This window comes from Neolamprologus multifasciatus, chromosome 1, assembly GCF_963576455.1.
Source record: "Neolamprologus multifasciatus chromosome 1, fNeoMul1.2, whole genome shotgun sequence".
In the NCBI taxonomy this organism is placed as follows: Eukaryota; Metazoa; Chordata; class Actinopteri; order Cichliformes; family Cichlidae; genus Neolamprologus; species Neolamprologus multifasciatus.
This window is the reverse complement of record NC_140439.1, coordinates 11,375,366-11,392,912: the sequence shown is the minus strand read 5'-3', so window position 1 is coordinate 11,392,912 and position 17,547 is coordinate 11,375,366. Positions and strand designations below refer to the sequence as shown.

At 41.7% G+C, this 17,547-nt stretch overlaps 1 protein-coding gene across 12 annotated transcripts in view; it reads left to right on the top strand.

The window, feature by feature from the left end:
* The window catches only part of tle3b (TLE family member 3, transcriptional corepressor b), a 29,253-nt gene extending 24,301 nt beyond the window's left edge, over nt 1-4,952 (top strand). For all 12 annotated transcript variants that reach the window (XM_085155366.1, XM_085155386.1, XM_085155378.1 and 9 more), the window contains 5 exons: nt 118-365; nt 496-643; nt 823-973; nt 2,918-2,994; nt 3,484-4,952. In XM_085155366.1, coding sequence (XP_085011492.1) covers nt 118-365; nt 496-643; nt 823-973; nt 2,918-2,994; nt 3,484-3,591 — 732 coding nt within the window. In that variant the 3' untranslated portion in view covers nt 3,592-4,952. The remainder of the gene's footprint in view (nt 1-117; nt 366-495; nt 644-822; nt 974-2,917; nt 2,995-3,483) is intronic.
* Nucleotides 4,953-17,547: the final 12,595 nt, after the last annotated feature.

The window sequence follows — 17,547 nt, the reverse complement described above, 5'->3', positions numbered from 1 at the left end:
GTCTTCTTCAAATCACTAATTATGCAGATATTTCACATGTAGGAAAAAAAACACAACACACAGATTACATCCAGTCATTAAGATTGGGGCGATACCCTGTCTTTGTTTATGCTCCAGAACAGAGACAATTACATCCGCTCGTGCAAGCTGTTGCCTGATGGCCGCACCCTAATAGTGGGTGGCGAGGCCAGCACACTGACCATCTGGGACCTGGCCTCACAGACGCCCCGCATAAAGGCTGAGCTCACTTCCTCTGCCCCAGCTTGCTACGCACTGGCTATCAGCCCTGACGCCAAGGTCTGCTTTTCCTGCTGCTCCGATGGAAACATCGCTGTGTGGGACCTCCATAACCAGACCCTGGTCAGGTCAGTGCTTTGGAGCAGGGGATTTGTTTTAAACACTGCATTTAACAAAACGGCCAAACGTCAACATAAGACACCTGCATGGAGAACTTTCTTTGTTCCTGGTCTAAGTTTTGGCATCTTGTTGTTCCAGGCAGTTCCAGGGCCACACGGATGGAGCCAGCTGTATCGACATCTCCCACGACGGGACCAAACTGTGGACCGGAGGTCTCGATAACACGGTCCGCTCCTGGGATTTGAGGGAAGGACGACAGCTCCAGCAGCATGACTTTACCTCACAGGTAAGAAAAAGTGGGGAAAAAATGTTTCTGTTCATCCAGTTATAGTACTGAGTAACCTTTCTGACATGTCTTAGGCATTCAGTTTAGAAGTAGCAGTTAAGGGTTGTTTTAATGATTCTGGTTGGGGGATTCTTGGCTGCTTTGATGTTGTTGCTGATCCTGCTCTGTGCTTGTTGCAGATCTTCTCATTGGGCTACTGTCCCACTGGGGAATGGCTGGCTGTGGGTATGGAGAGCAGCAATGTGGAGGTGCTCCACCACACCAAGCCTGACAAGTACCAGCTGCACCTGCACGAAAGCTGCGTTCTTTCACTCAAGTTCGCCTACTGTGGTAAGTACCAGAGGAAGAGCTGCGTTTATATATTACAGACCTGTGAGCAAGAAAGTTTCATTTCACTTTTATCTGGCAATTATAGTGTAATTGAGTGGTGCCAGATTTTGGCATGAATCCTATACTCCCACACGAAGGACGGCATGACCAAATGAGGGATGTACATGAAGTTGTGTGTTACTCGAGCTAATGACAACAATGCTTCACTACGTGTAACAGAACCTGCAAGCAGATCAAACAGACATGATTATAGTGAAATGTTATGATTGTGCTACAAACAAAAGCTAATCATGCGGTGACTATACTTGTCTTGGCTTATAGTGGACGTGTACTTTCTAACATAAGTACCTGTAGAGCAGCAAGTGTTGTCATAGCAGCAAAGAGGATGAGTAATACCAATGAGCTGCGCTCTCCATCCTTTCTCTTAATGGCTTATCCAGTTAAGGGTCACGTTGGCATGGAGTCTGTCTCAGCTGTCATAGATCCACTTTAGAAATGACCTAGCGTGCATGACTTTGGACTTTGGACAGCACGCAAGCACCTCAAAGAAAAGGCAACTGTTGGATTCAAACCGCAAACTTCCTTTCTTCAAGTGGACAGCTTTCACCACTGGACCATCATGGCATCCAAACAGAGCCAGTTCATTTATATGAAAAAAAAAAAGGAACTGGCTTGTTTTTTGTACAAAAATATGTTAAGCTATTGTAATTTTTTTTGTGTGTGTGGCAGGTATCACATACCTGTCAATGAGAAGATGTGGTCTAGACTGATTCTGCATTCACAATGAGCAACCATTGCTGATAACGGGGTTTTGGTACCAACAACCAGAATTATATAAAGAAAAGAAAAAAGTCAACTTGGGAATGCTTGCTTTAGCATGTATTAGCAATGCTAAGAAAACATAACTGAAAAGTTAGACAAATGCATAAAATGTGAAATATTTAGAGACGCTTGGTGGTTAGTCTGCTACTCTATAGGTTTTTTTGGGGGGTACTGGTGAGAGAATTTGGACTCCTGACCTAACATCCCACTTACTGGCCGCCTGTTAAATGTGGTGAACATGGATTTTTCCGGATCTTTAACTTGTCTCGACAGCCACTTGGGCTCGAAACCACATCTTTACACACTGCCTGGCCAGGGTTTTGCAGTCTCTGTGCAGCTGGTTACTACTTAAAATCCCTGTACTATTAAAAACAAACAGGACCACCATTTGTGTAAATCCAGAAATGACTGAATGTGATTAAAGTGCTGTTTGTTTGCTTTCCAGAATGTTTTTATGAACTCTTAATGAGTGCAGCTTATTTGTAAAAAATTGAAATGTGACACTTATGCAGCTCACATGACTGAGTCTGAATTTCAGGGGGTGAGGACTGTACGCGTGAACATGGGAGAAGTTACTTTACAAACAGGATCATTAGGGAAATTTGTTAATGCTTTTTAGCGAGGATCACTGTGCCTGTTAGGCAGACCAGCTGGTTTCCAGTTTGAGGCTGAGACAAATGAGGTTTTACTGCTGCACTTCTCCTAGAAATGTCCATATTCATTTAGTCTCCGAAGACCCCCCACAGCACCGTCTCATATCTCTGTCGCCACAGAACTAGTTCATTCAAATAAAGCTCACTGCTTCAGAGCTCGCGCTGTCACTAATTAAATCATTAGCCAAATAGTCAATTGGGTAATTAATCATAGGGTGATTAAAATAATTATCTAAGAGGAAGTGGTGCGAGTCTCCTTCATTATGGGCATTTTATGATTGCTGGTGTAGTGGCAATTTTTCCCCTTCAGGTTTTTATGGCCATTGATGATGTTATTACAGTCACATGTTGACTGTGTTCTGCACAGCTCTATTGCAGGACTGAAGGACAGCAGCGACCGTGTTTGTGTGTCTCTCTCAGCACACACACATTGGATTGTACTCTAAAGAGGTGTGTTCTGTGTTTGCAGGTAAATGGTTTGTGAGCACAGGGAAGGACAACCTGCTGAATGCATGGAGGACTCCTTATGGTGCCAGTATATTCCAGGTAACTGGATAACTGCGAATACACAGCTCCAGTCGAAGGTTTGGACATGAAGGAGCGAGTGTGTCCAAACTTTTTAACTGGAGCTGCAGTGCAAAGAGAGGCCGATGGGTCCTAGAATAATTTTGGCTGGAAAAATGGCTAAATTCAGATTGTTTTAATCTCACACTGCACTTGTATACAACTCATTAGTTTTGTTTCTTAATTTTAAAATGCAAGCCGAGGCTTTTCCAGTTCAGATTTCTGGTTTATATTTTGTCCTTGACCTAATGTGACATCAGCAGATTCTACCTGAAGGGCAGTTGGGCAGCTAATTCATGAGTAATCTGACTGAATTAAACAGCTGTGTACCCACATGGTGCTGAACAAATCATAGTTTTCTCTCCTTGTGGTTAAAATATTGAGTCCAAAACTGAGAACCTGAAAACCGACACAAAAGAAATGATGACTTGGAATACTCAGTGGTAATTCTGTTTTCTTTTCTTTCTACAGTCGAAGGAGTCGTCCTCCGTCCTGAGCTGCGACATCTCAGCAGATGACAAATACATCGTGACAGGATCCGGTGACAAGAAGGCCACCGTCTACGAGGTCATCTACTAGAGAGAAAGAGGCTCCGCTCTGCTTCAGCACTTCTACTGAGATTAAAGTTTTCTCCCTGACCAGCCGTCTGCGGGCTGCAGATTTCTCAAAGTGTACTCGTGGAAATCAGAGGCGCTGTCGGCCTGAGGATGCTTGTACTGGAAAGAAATGAACTTTTTTTTTCTTTTTTCGTCCTTTCGTCTTTGGGTTTATTTTTGGGTTGCACTTTTTTGTTTTTTTTCTTTCCTCAAGAATATTTGGATGTAACCTGGTGAAGCAGCGCTTCATTGTGAGAAACTCCTTCCCCAGACATCTTGTGCAAAGTGTACATATTGGAATAAATAAGACATTTTATATATATTATAAAAATATATATATTTTCATGTCCTGGGTGTACTTGTGGTGATTTTTTTTTCTCCCCCTCCCACTCTGTTTGATATTTGAGTGGGACATGAGAACTTTTTAACAGTTTTGTGCTTTGTTTTTCTTAAAGCACATTCTGCAGGCTGATCTTTTTTTGGAAATCAGAGGAGCACCAAACTTGTAGATTTTTTTTTTTTTTTAAAATGGCCTTTTTGTCACAGTGCTCTTACCGGACAAAAAAAATCACGGTTTCTGTGTGAGATGGAGCTTCGGCTGCTTTGGACTACTGTGGGATCGAACGGTGCACTATGATTCGTGAAAAGACATGGATGTAAATTTCATTCATATATATAGAAATTCTTTTTAAAGTGTACTAAGTGTACTGCTCTGTCTGTGCTATCTCTCCCCTGTTTGTTTTACCTTGTTAGTTTAAGGGAGATGGGGAAACATTTAAGCTTAGCCTAACCCTTGGACCTCAGTTGGCAGCAGAAGCACAGCGACAGGCACAAACTGAATGACAATGTGCTTTTTGCTAACTTGACGTAATGTGGATGTTGAATTGCTCCATTGATTTCCTGGCTACAGACCAAACTCAAACAGTCCAATCTGTGCTATTGGAATTACTCTGCCCTTTGTATCTTATCAATATTCCTGGAACGTGTTTGTTTGGCCGTGACGGGGAGACAGGCAGACATTTGACCCAACTGACTGCTCGGATCGGTCCGTCTCTACAGACGTGCTCGATGCCTGTAGATGCTTGTTAATAATAAAAAGAAGGAGAATGAGGAGGTGGTAATGGCACTTAAATATAAACAACAGAAAAACTCAAGTTAGTGAATCAAGGTGGTGTAAAATTCAAACTGTGCTCCTGGTTCTTGTCAGCATTTCCCACAAGAAAGTATGAATGGGGTGAAATGCACCAGTCCCCTCTGAGTAACACCAAAGTATGTAGCAAATGCTGTCGGCACTGAAAAGAAATGTACAGTTGTTAATAAAATCAATAAAACTGTTTTTCTAGACTGGCCCATTTCATATTGTTTGACCCAACGGTGTTCATCAGGTGTTCCCGACAAGCACCCGTGCATTGCGAAGGACTGCTCTGACACGCAAGCTAGCATCGTGGGGATGGAACTTTAAAGGAATGCTTTGACATTTTGGGGAATTCTGCTTCCTGACAGCACTCTTACATAAATATGTTACAACCCGCAGACTGTTAGCTTAGCAAGCTGAGTGTAAACAGGGAAACGGCGTAGCTCTGATCAAAGGTAACTCGGTACGCTTTGTTTGCTTTACCTGTACAAAAGGCCAAGTTTAAGAACAACTCGCGTGGATTGTGGTTTTCATGGAGGTCTGTAGGCTGAAGGTTACTTTTCTCACTGGGACTTTGTGGAGTCTTATTAGCTTTTAAAGTTGTGTTCAGCCGAAAATGATCCTTCCAGAAAACACTAGCATGTTATTTTTACATTTAAGAAAAAAAACATTTTAAACTGATTTCTAAAGTTTTAGATTTGGTAAAATAATCTTTGGCTACTTTTGGGATCTTTTTTTTTTTCTAGACCTTTTTTCCCTGTAAGTATGTAGTGGAAAAGGACTACCGAGCCGTCATTATAATTATTATATTATTCTGGCATCTTTAAGCTCAGGCATTAGAAAGTTAACCCGTGTCTAATAGTAATTCTAATGATACAGTCCAACCACAAGTTCAAATCATGGAAGTGGATAACGAGAATACTGCTTCCCTTTTTCATGTTCAAAAATTACTTCTTAGGCATCAAACCTGACGTGAATAGATGAAAATCACAAAATATGTTAATGTTTCAAACCCAGTTTTCATTTAATTCAGCTGATTACTGCCCTCTTTTTTTTTAACATTCAGACTACGGTGGTTAGAAGTATAAATAATAATAAAGGGGCATATTGACTTACTGAATGCAAATGATATAGCAGCTAGCAACATGATCTAAAGTATAACAAAAATGTTATTTAATCTGATTACTGCAAAATCCAAATTTGAAAAGACTACATGTTATGCTATATGTTTCTTCTTTGAACTCTGTCAGTGCAAACAAAAATGCTTTTTTGATATTCAGCACTGGAACAAATGTGACAAACCTTCAGCACAGCACAAGCTCATGCCACCTACAGAAATACTGGCACGGTTCTGCAGTGGTTGGATGTATTGGTGTGGGGCTGGAGGAGGACGCTGCACCAGCGGATGATTTTGTGGAGTGCTCTGGAAACAATCATCTATGTTTGAATGTAAATGAGACCAGTTAGATGACGATCAACTTTAGATGTAAGAGGACAGCTACATGGTCAGGATGTTGATGTGGCGGAGAAACACAAGTCTGGGAGCACCAACATCAACAACAGGCTGAACTGGAAGCCCAGCAACGAGGCTGTATACTAGAAGGGGAAGAGCATTTCATACTTCCTAAGGATGCTGAAACCGTTGAACGTGCATCAAAATGATGGGGGGTGCTTTGCTGCGGTCTGCTGGGAGGGCAGCATGGGAGCTGGTGACACCCAGCAAATGGGATAAACTGATCGGGAAGGCTGGCTCTGTGATTGGCTGCACACTGGATACTTTTGAAGCAGTGATGGAGAGGAGGTCACTAAACAAGCAGATAATCCTCTGCACCGCTTACTGGACAGGCAGCAGAGCACCTTCTCTAACACACTGATGGAGCTGTGCAGCCATGACGACAGATACAGGACAGCTTTCATATCACATCAGTTATCGGTTTTTGTTTTTTTTTAAGATTCGGTTGCCATCTGAAATTCTGCAATGCTTTCTTGATTTTAAAATATACCACTTGTTATATATTATTATGATTTTTTACTTTAAGGCAAAGGATAAAGAAACGCCTCAATTTTTCCTTTGCTGTCAGGAAAAACAGTTGACGTTGCTCATTAATCATCGGCTAATAGAAACAGCTCGGTTGTTCTTCTTCTGCCCTGTGCAAAGAAAAAATCAGAAGTACATGCGCTTATAGAGATGTGCAGTGATTACTGCAGGTGTAATTTTTGCTCACAGAAACAGTTCAGTGTCGGCTGTTCCTTTGAATATGATTGTCGACGCACACTTTGATATGAAACGGTGGAGTGCGGTGGAGCGAGGACTTGTGAACTGAAGCAAAGGGCGTGGGAGAGACAGAGACGGTTGTTGTGACTTAATGGCTTTGTTTCCAGACAGGATGGTTTGTGGTTTCGGGCCTGCTGACAGGAGTAATGGTGGGAGGGATGAGACATGGAGCTTTGGATCAGTGTGGCTCACCAAACCACACACATGCACAGACATGCACGTACACACACGGGTAGAGAGTGACTACTCGGTGGCTTCACATGAGACACATTCAGTCGCACTCGCATTTCACACACTCCCACACACACACACACACACCTAAGAAAAAGACAAGCTACTCTGGGAATTTGTGGCTTTGTGCTGATATCTGAAATGATTGTTGGGCAGCATTTCTGGATAAAATGTCTCACAAATGAATATCACGCAAACACCAACAGCTATATAGACTGTCAAACTGCAACTTTTCTCTTTTTTTTTTCATTACGCATTTTTGTCAAGTACAGGCCACAGGAGATGATTCATGATACATACTATTAATGTCAGCATCTGAATCCTGTTGTACTGACTCACTGCCATGAACACTTGCCATGTCTTTTCTTTTTCTCCTCTCTTTCTTCCTCTCCCACTCTCTTGTTCTGCTCCCACCACAGGTGGCGAGTACATTCATTTTCACTTTTGTGGGGGTGCTGGCTGTAAGGCTGTGATTTCTGACTGTGCATGTGAGAGAAGGGGGAGACGGGGTGCTTAGGGATGCAATATGGGGTGATTTTAGCTGCGCGTGTGGGCTGAAGGCGCTGTGCATATGGCTGAGCTCATGCATACATGGACATATTTTGTACATATGTCCATGTTTATACTTCCACATCAATTACCAGCTCAAGGACCTGAAGCTAACCTCGCGTAACCTTCTGCATAATATGAAAAGTGACTGTCTTTGGCAGTATTTTGTGCAATCTGTAAATGTTACATTAATTGCTGGGTGTAACACACACATGCTGGGAGGTAGGTGAGGATTGTCATGACTGTAGCTGGCAACATCATTTACATTCAGCATCTCTTTTGTGGTTTAGTTGTGGCAACTGGAGGGTTTTCCTGCAGTTGAGGGTGCAGTTGCCACAAATGGCTGCAATTAGTGAAAATCTATTGCTCCACTGTGAGTGATGTTCAGTGAAAGCTTTTCTCTAAGCAAGGTTTATCATCAAGCTAGTGGAGTTTATTATTATGAAAGGTAAATTTTTTCCTGTTAGTTTTTCACAATAAAAGGATCCCGCTTGCTCACCAATGGAAATATGAAGCTCAGTTAGGCTGCTCAGTTAGGCTGAAGTGACTGATAAAACCCCTCACAATTAAACAACTGCTCACACACTCTCAAATATTTAATTTTCATTTCTAGAAAGAGCTCTGACTCCTGCACATAAGCATAAATGTCCAAAAAGCAGATAATTTAAGGCAAGTGAAATTCCCCCTAAAAATGAAACAAACAAAAGACAAAACAAACAAAAAACATTGTGATAGACAACTTAAAGGTCAAGATGAGTATTTACAGAGCTGATTTAAATGTGTGCACGTCACATATTTTAAGCATATGTACAGCCACATATCATCAGCATAGAATGACTAGAGGGAAGAGAATGGGGCCTAGAATGCAGCCTTGGGGTACACCACAGAGAACTGAAATGACAACTAAAATCAATTTGTTGCAATTGAGAAATTAACCACACTACTACGCAATTAAAAAGTAAACGAACAGCTTTAATTAAGACAATGTGATTACTGTCTATATTTAATACTAAATATGGGCGATCGTGGCTCCAAGAGTTGGCAGTTCGTCCTGTAATCGGAAGGTTGCCGGTTCGAGCCCCGGCTCGGACAGTCTTGGTCGTTGTGTCCTTGGGCAAGACACTTCACCTACTGCCTACTGGTGATGGCCAGAGGGGCCAATGGCGCGATATGGCAGCCTTGCGTCTGTCAGTCTGCCCCAGGGCAGCTGTGGCTACAACTGTAGCTTGCCTCCACCAGTGTGTGAATGTGAGAGTGAATAAATAGTGGAATTGTAAAGTGCTTTGAGGGCCCCAAAAAGCGCTATATAAATGCAATCCATTATTATTATTATTATTAAAGGATTTCTTGCTCTTATACTGACACAGAAAAGCAGTGTAACAAGCTGTGAGAGTATAAGATCCTCCATGTTCAAAGCATGGATGGGCAATTTATTTTCCCAAGGGGTCATATGGCAAACTAGGACTGTTGAGGAGGGCTGCATAAGCTTATTGGCATGGCGCTCCACAACAGTCCCAGTTTGCCATGTGACCCCTTAAGAAAATTAACTCCCGAGCCTTGATCTAAAGTTTCAGATTTGTTGATACTGATTTGATTTTTGATGAGAATGAGTTTGCAGAAGGATGCTCACTAACCCTCCTTCCTGCCCACGATCTTCGATTAGCAGCCTGTTCTGCACCAAATGTAAAGAGAGGCACACTGAATCAAATAGAAATAAATTCTCATGATCGGAGTCTAGTATCCACATAATGTATCCACACACAGGTCCAGTCAACCTTCACTTAGATATTTTTTTAACCTCAACATCCATCCTAGTGTGATTTCATTAGCTGTTTTATTTCAGAGATGTATGAGAAATGAGAACAGCCTGGATGTCATTTCATATTTCTGTTTTTCTTTACATTTTGTTGTCGGCATAAATTTCGATATCTTACCTAAAAAAAAATCCATTAAAGACTTTTTCTCTCAATTCATAAAAAAGACTTCCCTTCAATCTGTGCTAAAAGCTGACTGTGTGCCAGTAAAGGCTTCTAACCACTCCACCATGCAAGGTGTTTTGTTCTCTTGACAGTCGAGAGCTTTTCCTGTGAAGGAGAACTGATGCAGGTTGCTCTGCCTCTCTCCTCCCCATTTCTCTCCTCGGTCCATTTCAGCGGGAGGCAAAGGTTTTACTCCTCTTTACCTGACAGCCTTCTGATTTCATCTCTCTTTTATAGCACCGTGAGATGAAATGGAGAGCAAAATGATGAGCCCTTTTCTCTCCTTTCCATCTCTCCTTCCTCACCGAGACAGCCTTTTATGTTTTCATCTACCACTTCCACCACCTCCTTTTCCCCCATCCTATCTCTTCAGCAGTTACATGCCTGCACGGCTCTCTTTTCTCTATCTTCACATCTGCTCTCCTGCGATGGCAGCTCCTATGAGCACATCGATTGGGCTGAACCAAGTAGCCTGAAGAAAAACTCGGCGTATGAGACAACAGATAAAAACAAGAGGCTCTCTCTTTTCTCTTTCACTCACTGGGATAACCAAGTGCTGGCAGAGAGCAGAGTGAGATTAAAGGGAGGTTGTGTAGAGGCAGAGAGCGCTGGTGCTTCAGCTCTCAGAGGTCATTTGAGTCCCTTTGAAAGCATTCAGCCCTCGCTCCATCTTCTGACCTGTCCTTAAGATGAGAAGCTTTCATCAGTCTCTGCAGGACACAAGAGCCCACTCAGGATCAGTGCCTCAAATTAGAGGAGGGCTTTGTGTGTGTGCGTGCATTGAGTTTTCATATTGTTATGTATAATTCAATGCTTTTACTGTTATAGAAGCCTTTCCCTTGATCTTTGATCACAGAGACTAGCGAGAGCAGTACTCAAACTGGATTTTCCAAAATTTTCTTTGCCCGGGAGGAACTGGAGGAGGCTTTGAAAGCTTTTCAGGCAAATAGAAAACAAAACAGTTGAAGAGGCCGTCCTGCAGCAAGCTAACAGCAGCCAGACTTTATACACGGGCAGGCAACCCCCCTGCCCCCCAAAAACATGTCACAATGTAATGAAATTCAACAGATCTTTGCAATGATGCTCGTGTTCAGTTTTCTGTTTCCTTGTCACGCCAACCTTCTGCTTCTTCAATACTTCCATGAATCTTCTCTCTGGTCTCCTGTTACCAGTCAGCCCCTGCAGTCACCTCCACACTCATACATGTACTTCTGTCTTACTGCCTTTAAACGTGCATCTCCCCTCTCTTCCTCCTCTGTCTTCGCCCAATAGCAGCTGATTGGGGTCTGATCTCGGAAGCATAACAGGGTTGGGCCTGGTTTAATACTTGCATGGGAGGCCGCCTGTGAATACCAGGTACTGTAAACTTGGCTTATGATCAACCTCACCAACCCGAGCACACCCACTATCAACCTCACCAACCCGAGCACACCCACTATTGTCTGATTTTGGAAGCTAAGCAGGGTCAGGCCTGTTAGTACTCGGATATGAAACTGCCTGGGGATAGCAGTTATATATGCCTGTAGCTTAGGAGGTAGAGCAGGTCATCTACTAATTGGAAGGTTAGTGGTTTGATCCCTGGATACACGTTGAAGCACTTTGAGTGCTCAATTAGAACAGAAAAGAACTAGTCCATTTAACACACTTTCCACTGGTCAACAGGGTGGCGGCTGTTGTTAACCTGGGTCTCAACCTATCTGTTATGAATGTGTCATTCTTGATGAATCCAAGGCTGCTTTTTCAATTTCATTTAACAGATTCTGGTTTATTTTTGTCATGTTCATTGAAGCAGCACTTCATCTTTCTTTCCCCTTCAGTGGAAAAAGTGAGACGCACCAGCATCCACAAATTAACCTGCGGCACATTTAGTCACTTTTGGTAATTATTTCAGAAACAATGTTTCTTCAACAATGATTCAACAGGAGGTTCAACAGAAGGCTTCGTCAAGCACACAAAGCAAAACTTGACTTTTAACTCAAACATGAGTAACTCTCCACACTCCACCCTCTCATTACGAGGAGGTGAAAAAACAAAGATGAAGGGCATGTTCTGTTCTTTGTTTATTTGTTTGACTTCTGAACCAGAGAGGATGCTGGTTAATTTATTTGGCCAATGGGTTTCCATAACTTTGAGAAAACTTTTCTTCTTTCTTCTCTGATTTTCAGGCATGCACAGAGTACATATAATAAATAAATCCATCCATCCATCCGTCCGTCCGTCCATCCCCGCTTATTAAACTTGAGCACACTGAGTTTAGTTTAGTTCTTAGTTTTACGTGGTTTCTGTTACATGTTCTGCTGAGACCACTTAACCCTTTGGATACAACGCTGACTTTAATGAGTCTACTAACTGTACCCACTTTGTGGAACCATCTTGAAGTGAATGCTGTCTTCTGTTCAAGTTTGACATACTGATAGTTAATCACATTTTGTGTGATAATTAATTAGTCATTAACTTTGGGTTTCTGTCATCTGTCCCTGTCTGCCGGACATTTTCCTTAATAACGGCAGCTCAGACCGTTGTTTTGGGGGATGTTGATTAGTTCTTGCACACCAATCTCTATTAATATGAGTGAATAACGAGAAAAAAATAATGTGTGCTTGCACGGGTGTGAGAGAGATGGAGAGATGCATTTCATAATGTATGACTGACACCCAAAAGCAAGAAATAATGACTCGATAGCTCAATATCTTTCAGCTGAGGCTATAGACTCACTACTTTTTCAAAACCTCTCAGTTTACATCTGACCAACAGTGCAAAAAATAAGAAATCCACCGTGAATCCTCTCACCCTTTTTATATGCTGAATATTATGCTTAAAAACTTAGGCACGTGCCTTTAAAATCAACAACAATAACATAAAAACCAGGCTATACTTCAGATATGAGACGACCATCACTCGTCTGCTGTAATAAACTGATTTAACATATTGAAAACTTCACTACACTGCATTAAAACGTCCATTAAACTTTTTATCCATACTATTTCCAGGACCTTTTTCCAGGATGGGAAAACAACCTGGCTTCAACCAGATCGGAGCTCAAACCAGCGTCTCAGCTGACACGCAACTGTGACAGATCGTTAAGTTATGAGGTCTGAAGTACTTTGTGGTTTGTCGTGCATTTTGTGACCTACGGTAAGAAAAAAGCAGCTCACAGACCCACGGAGGACTCAGTTTTTCATTTCATAAGGCCTGTAAAAGGGAAACGCTAAAGCACTCCTCATAGCAATCGCTTTAACTGCCAAGGTGAATGTGGGGGTTAACAAGCTCAGCAAAGCAAATAATTGGTACAAATAAGTCATTAGCACAGTGGAAGGGCTCAGATAAAATGTGAAGGAGCACTAATTGAACATGATTATAAACTTCTTTCCTCCTAATAAGGAGGTCCTCAGAGATAATTAGGATCACAGGGCAAAAGTGCCACTTAAGAGAAACTCAGAGGGAGACTCCTTATTACCGTAAAAAAAAAAAAAAAATACAACCAGAACACTTTACTACAAATAACTGTCAGGTTCACATTATCACAAGTAATATTTTTCATATTAACACTTGATCAAATTACTAGGTGTTTTGTGAAAGGGCTGCAGAGAAATCCATTTGCAAACAACCAGCAAAATTGCAGCTCTGTATCACTTTTGTGTTTGTTGTTCAGCCTCAGCACTGAAAGCACAGGCTGCTCTTTACCTACAGCACCGGTTCATGATGTGCACCGGTGAATATTAATTCAGTAGTTATTGCAGCAGCAGGAGGAGACCAAAACAGGAGCTCGGACTGATCGGGAGCCTGAAACACAACATCCGTCACATAAACATGTTTCTTTATGTCCACAGCAGCAACTAAACATTATATCTGCCAATTTTCTCTCTGTTGATTGACTGGACTAGAAAATATCAACATTAATGGAGTGCAAGCTGTAAATATTTGGCATGCTTACTGGAAAAAAATGACTGAAATCAGCCATTTATTAAAACAGCACCCAATTAATTTTCTGCCAGTCGGCTAATTATCGTTTCAGCTCTAGTTTACACAAGAAACAGCTTTACCTGTGTGTGTGTATATAACTCTTATTTCTGTCAAGCATACGTATTTAAAGAAAACACCAAATTTTAATGTAGCTAATATATTACATTTAATAAATTGGATTAGCTGAGACAACTTAATTCGCCTGCAGTAGAGTTCACAGTCCCAGCCAGAGCTCAGCTCAACAAAACTCCTCTGTATGCCACAAGATCAGCATTGTAGTCTTTCATAGTCACTACGTATATGTCTAAATGTACAGTCATGTGGAAAAAAAAGTTTTCACATGACTCTCTGCAGTCCTTTGAACAGTTTCCATAGAAATTAAGGGGGTAAGTAGCAGCCTGGTGCTGCTAATCAGACCCTGTTAATTAGCTCATTATAAGCAAGTTTGAGCACCTCAATAAAATCACAAGTTTTGGCAGTTTTCTGCCATTTAGGTGTGTGTTTAGGTGTGGACATTCCTTCATATTCACTCCAAGGTCAGACCACATAATGTTCAGAGAAACTGCAAAAAACATCTCAGACTCTACAGGCCTCAGTTCATATGTTTGGCTTTTGAAAATACAATTAGAAAAAGGTTAAACGAGTATGGGTTACTAGGAGAAAGCGTCTTCTCTATAAATGAACATGGGAGCATGGCTTAGGTGTGCAGTTGCATGTGAACAAACTACAAGACTTCTGGAACAATGTCCTCTGGGCAGTTGAGGCCAATGTCTGATCATAATGCACGGCGCCTGCACAGTTCACACAAGCATTTTCAGCACAGTGGTGGATGGGTAATGATTTGGGGTTGTTTTGCAGTCACAAGACCTGGATACCCTGGAGTCATTGAGTCGACCATGAACTCCTCTGTGTAACAAAGTATTCTCGAGTCAAATGTCAGGCCACGTGTCAAATGATGAAATGTGGCCCGAAACTAGGTTATGTAACAGGACAATGATCCTGAGCAAAACAACTTTCCACAACAAGTGGAAAAAGATAAGAATCGAGATGTTCCAGTGACCCAGTTAAAGTGTAGATCTCAGACTGATTGAAATGCTGTGGAGCGACCTTAAGAGAACTATGCATAAACAGCTGCCCACAAACCTCAATGGACTAAAACAATGTTGTAAAGAAAAGTGTGACGCTGATGTGAGACACAGATAAAATCACGCAGGAAAGAATTAGTGCAAGTTACTGCTGCTGAAGGTGGCTCTACGAGCTACAATCATGTTTTTCACAGGCCTTCACAGTTCTGTCAAACACACACGCATGACTGTACGCACTTGGCAAACTAGAAGATGACACATTGATTACTGGAAACTGACTGCATATGTCTAAATCAGGGACGCCCTACTCATTTTACATCCAAGGGTGGATGCTGAAAAACTTTTCTGTCATTATTGTTTATTGTCATTTATTTATTGTTTGTATATTAATTAATTAACTGGTGTAGTATGAATGAGCATGCTGGAGAGTCTTTGTGAGCAGGAAAAGCTGTAAAACACATGAAAACACAGATAAAAGTCCAAAAATTGTGGCCCTGAGGTCTTATGTTTGACATATCTGGTCTAAATCTTTACTGCCAACTGTTATTGTAAATAGTTACAATTATTTTAATCACATTCATCCAAAACTAGATGAGTTGGTTCATTAAGCATAATGAGAAATGAACTGCTGAAGTCTCTTTGAGAGGGAACACGTCTGATGAAGTGATGGATTTTTGTGATCAGTAACAACTTATTTATAGAAAACAAAAAGATCACATTTTAACAGATGCACACAAAAGAACAAAAGGTTGATCTCTCCTCGACAATGAGCCGGCCCTTAAAGTATCCTCCAACATAAATGAAGGTAAAAGCTTATGATGAGGGAGGAGTCAGACACAGGTGTTACAGTGTGTGTTCATGTCGCTTGAAGATGACGACGGCGACCTTGATTTCGTGTGAAACAGACCACATTTGTCCCTCTAATGGACTTTTTCTTCGTGGCAACAGCAACTGTGCGATCCAACAGATAGGGAGCTGCCCCACTGCCTCCATGTATACACCTCGACCCTCCATAATCACTACAATTAATCACTACAGCGGTGTGTCTGTGCGTGTGAGAGAGTGAATGAGCTGCGACTGAGCACAGTGGCCGTCTGTCCTCGGTGTTTACTTGGCCTGTGTGACCACTGATATATCAGAAAAGCTCGACCTTAACGCACAACTGACAAACACACTCACTCATTGCATTCCAAGTAAATAAAGTGAACGCGGTGCGAACACACACAAGCTTCCTCAGTCCGCCCTGCACCTGCACTCGTCGTTTCTCCAAACAGCAGTAGCTGTTGCATGCCGTGTCGGCCTCTCATTAAACCCAGTAAGCTTTGTGTATTTACTGGAAGGTGGTAAATATATCTGCCTCTGTAGTAGTTATACATGGTATCATTCTGGTATAATCGGTTAGAAAACTTCTCCAAGCTTTTCTGCATATAAGTTGTTAAAAAGGACATTTTTGAAAGAAAATGACAAAAAGTGCAGGGACGTCTTTAAAACTATGCTTTGATCTTTGATTTATATGGAGTTTACGTGTGTTCGTCAGGTGAATTCGATTTATTTACCACCTTTCACTGCACTGGACTGGAGTTTAAAAATAAAGTGAGTTAGTTGTCATAAAATTTATGTGAAAAAAACATAATTAATTACTTTTAAGTACTGAAGTAACTGCTAGAAGAGAACAAGGGAAACGAAGGCTGAAGGGAAGGTTACAAGAGGTTAGAAGAGAAGCGAATTGAGGCCGGAAGGCTGACGGGGAGGGGAGGGGGCTTTGTGCTGAATGAACAGGTCATTTGTTTGGGTGGGTCACAGTGGTTAAAGAGCCAGAGGAAAGTGAGGTGCCAAGTTAATGTGACAGGCAAATGACTGGGAGCCTGTTCCTGGGATTTCTATGGGCTTTATGCAAAGTGAGAGGCGAAAGGGGAAACTACCCATTCAGTGTGGCTGTCAGTGGGGCGGCAGAGCTGAGGGAGGGAGGCTGCGACCGACACCAATCCAAAGCAGCGGACGCAGGACCACACTGAATGCATTGGTACTTTGAAAACTCGGTTTAATCTGTGAGATCAATCACATAATCAGCCAACTCTGGTGCTGATAACCAAGCCTGGCAAGGTTGGATGCTGTTGCGTTGAATGCTTATCTTCCAGCGAGTGTTAAAACCACCACGATTCCTGAGAAAATTCAAAAAACCTTATGAGTGAACAGCTGCACGATCCACAGTTTGCGTTTAACCAACCTAACTTACTCGTGCAAATCTTTAGCTTAATAGAGGTGATGAGATTTGTATAGATTGTATAAATGCATCCCTCTCTTGGTGTTGTCCTTGCCACATCATAATCATGTTTGTCCAAGACCAACATCGTAACTGGCCAATCACGTATTTGTGATGTCAAAGCTTTGCAATGTGGTGAAAAAAAAAATCCTTTTGTTTACATAAATTTCTCTTCTGGAACAAATGGTAAGCATTTCAAGTGTTTTCCTTACCGATTTATGCAATATAATGAATATATTATCAAGCTAGATTTGCTGTTAGCCAAATTTATTCATGTTAGTTTGATTTCGATCATTTTTAATAGCAATCCAGTCGTTAAGTGATGACGTGAAGAATCCTACTTCCAGGCCTAAAGTAGTCTGCGTTTAATATGGCTTTTGTGTTGTTAACATGTTTAATATTATGTATTTTCTTCTATTTAATCTCAAAAAGCTCCTAAAACAGTCAGTGATTACTGTT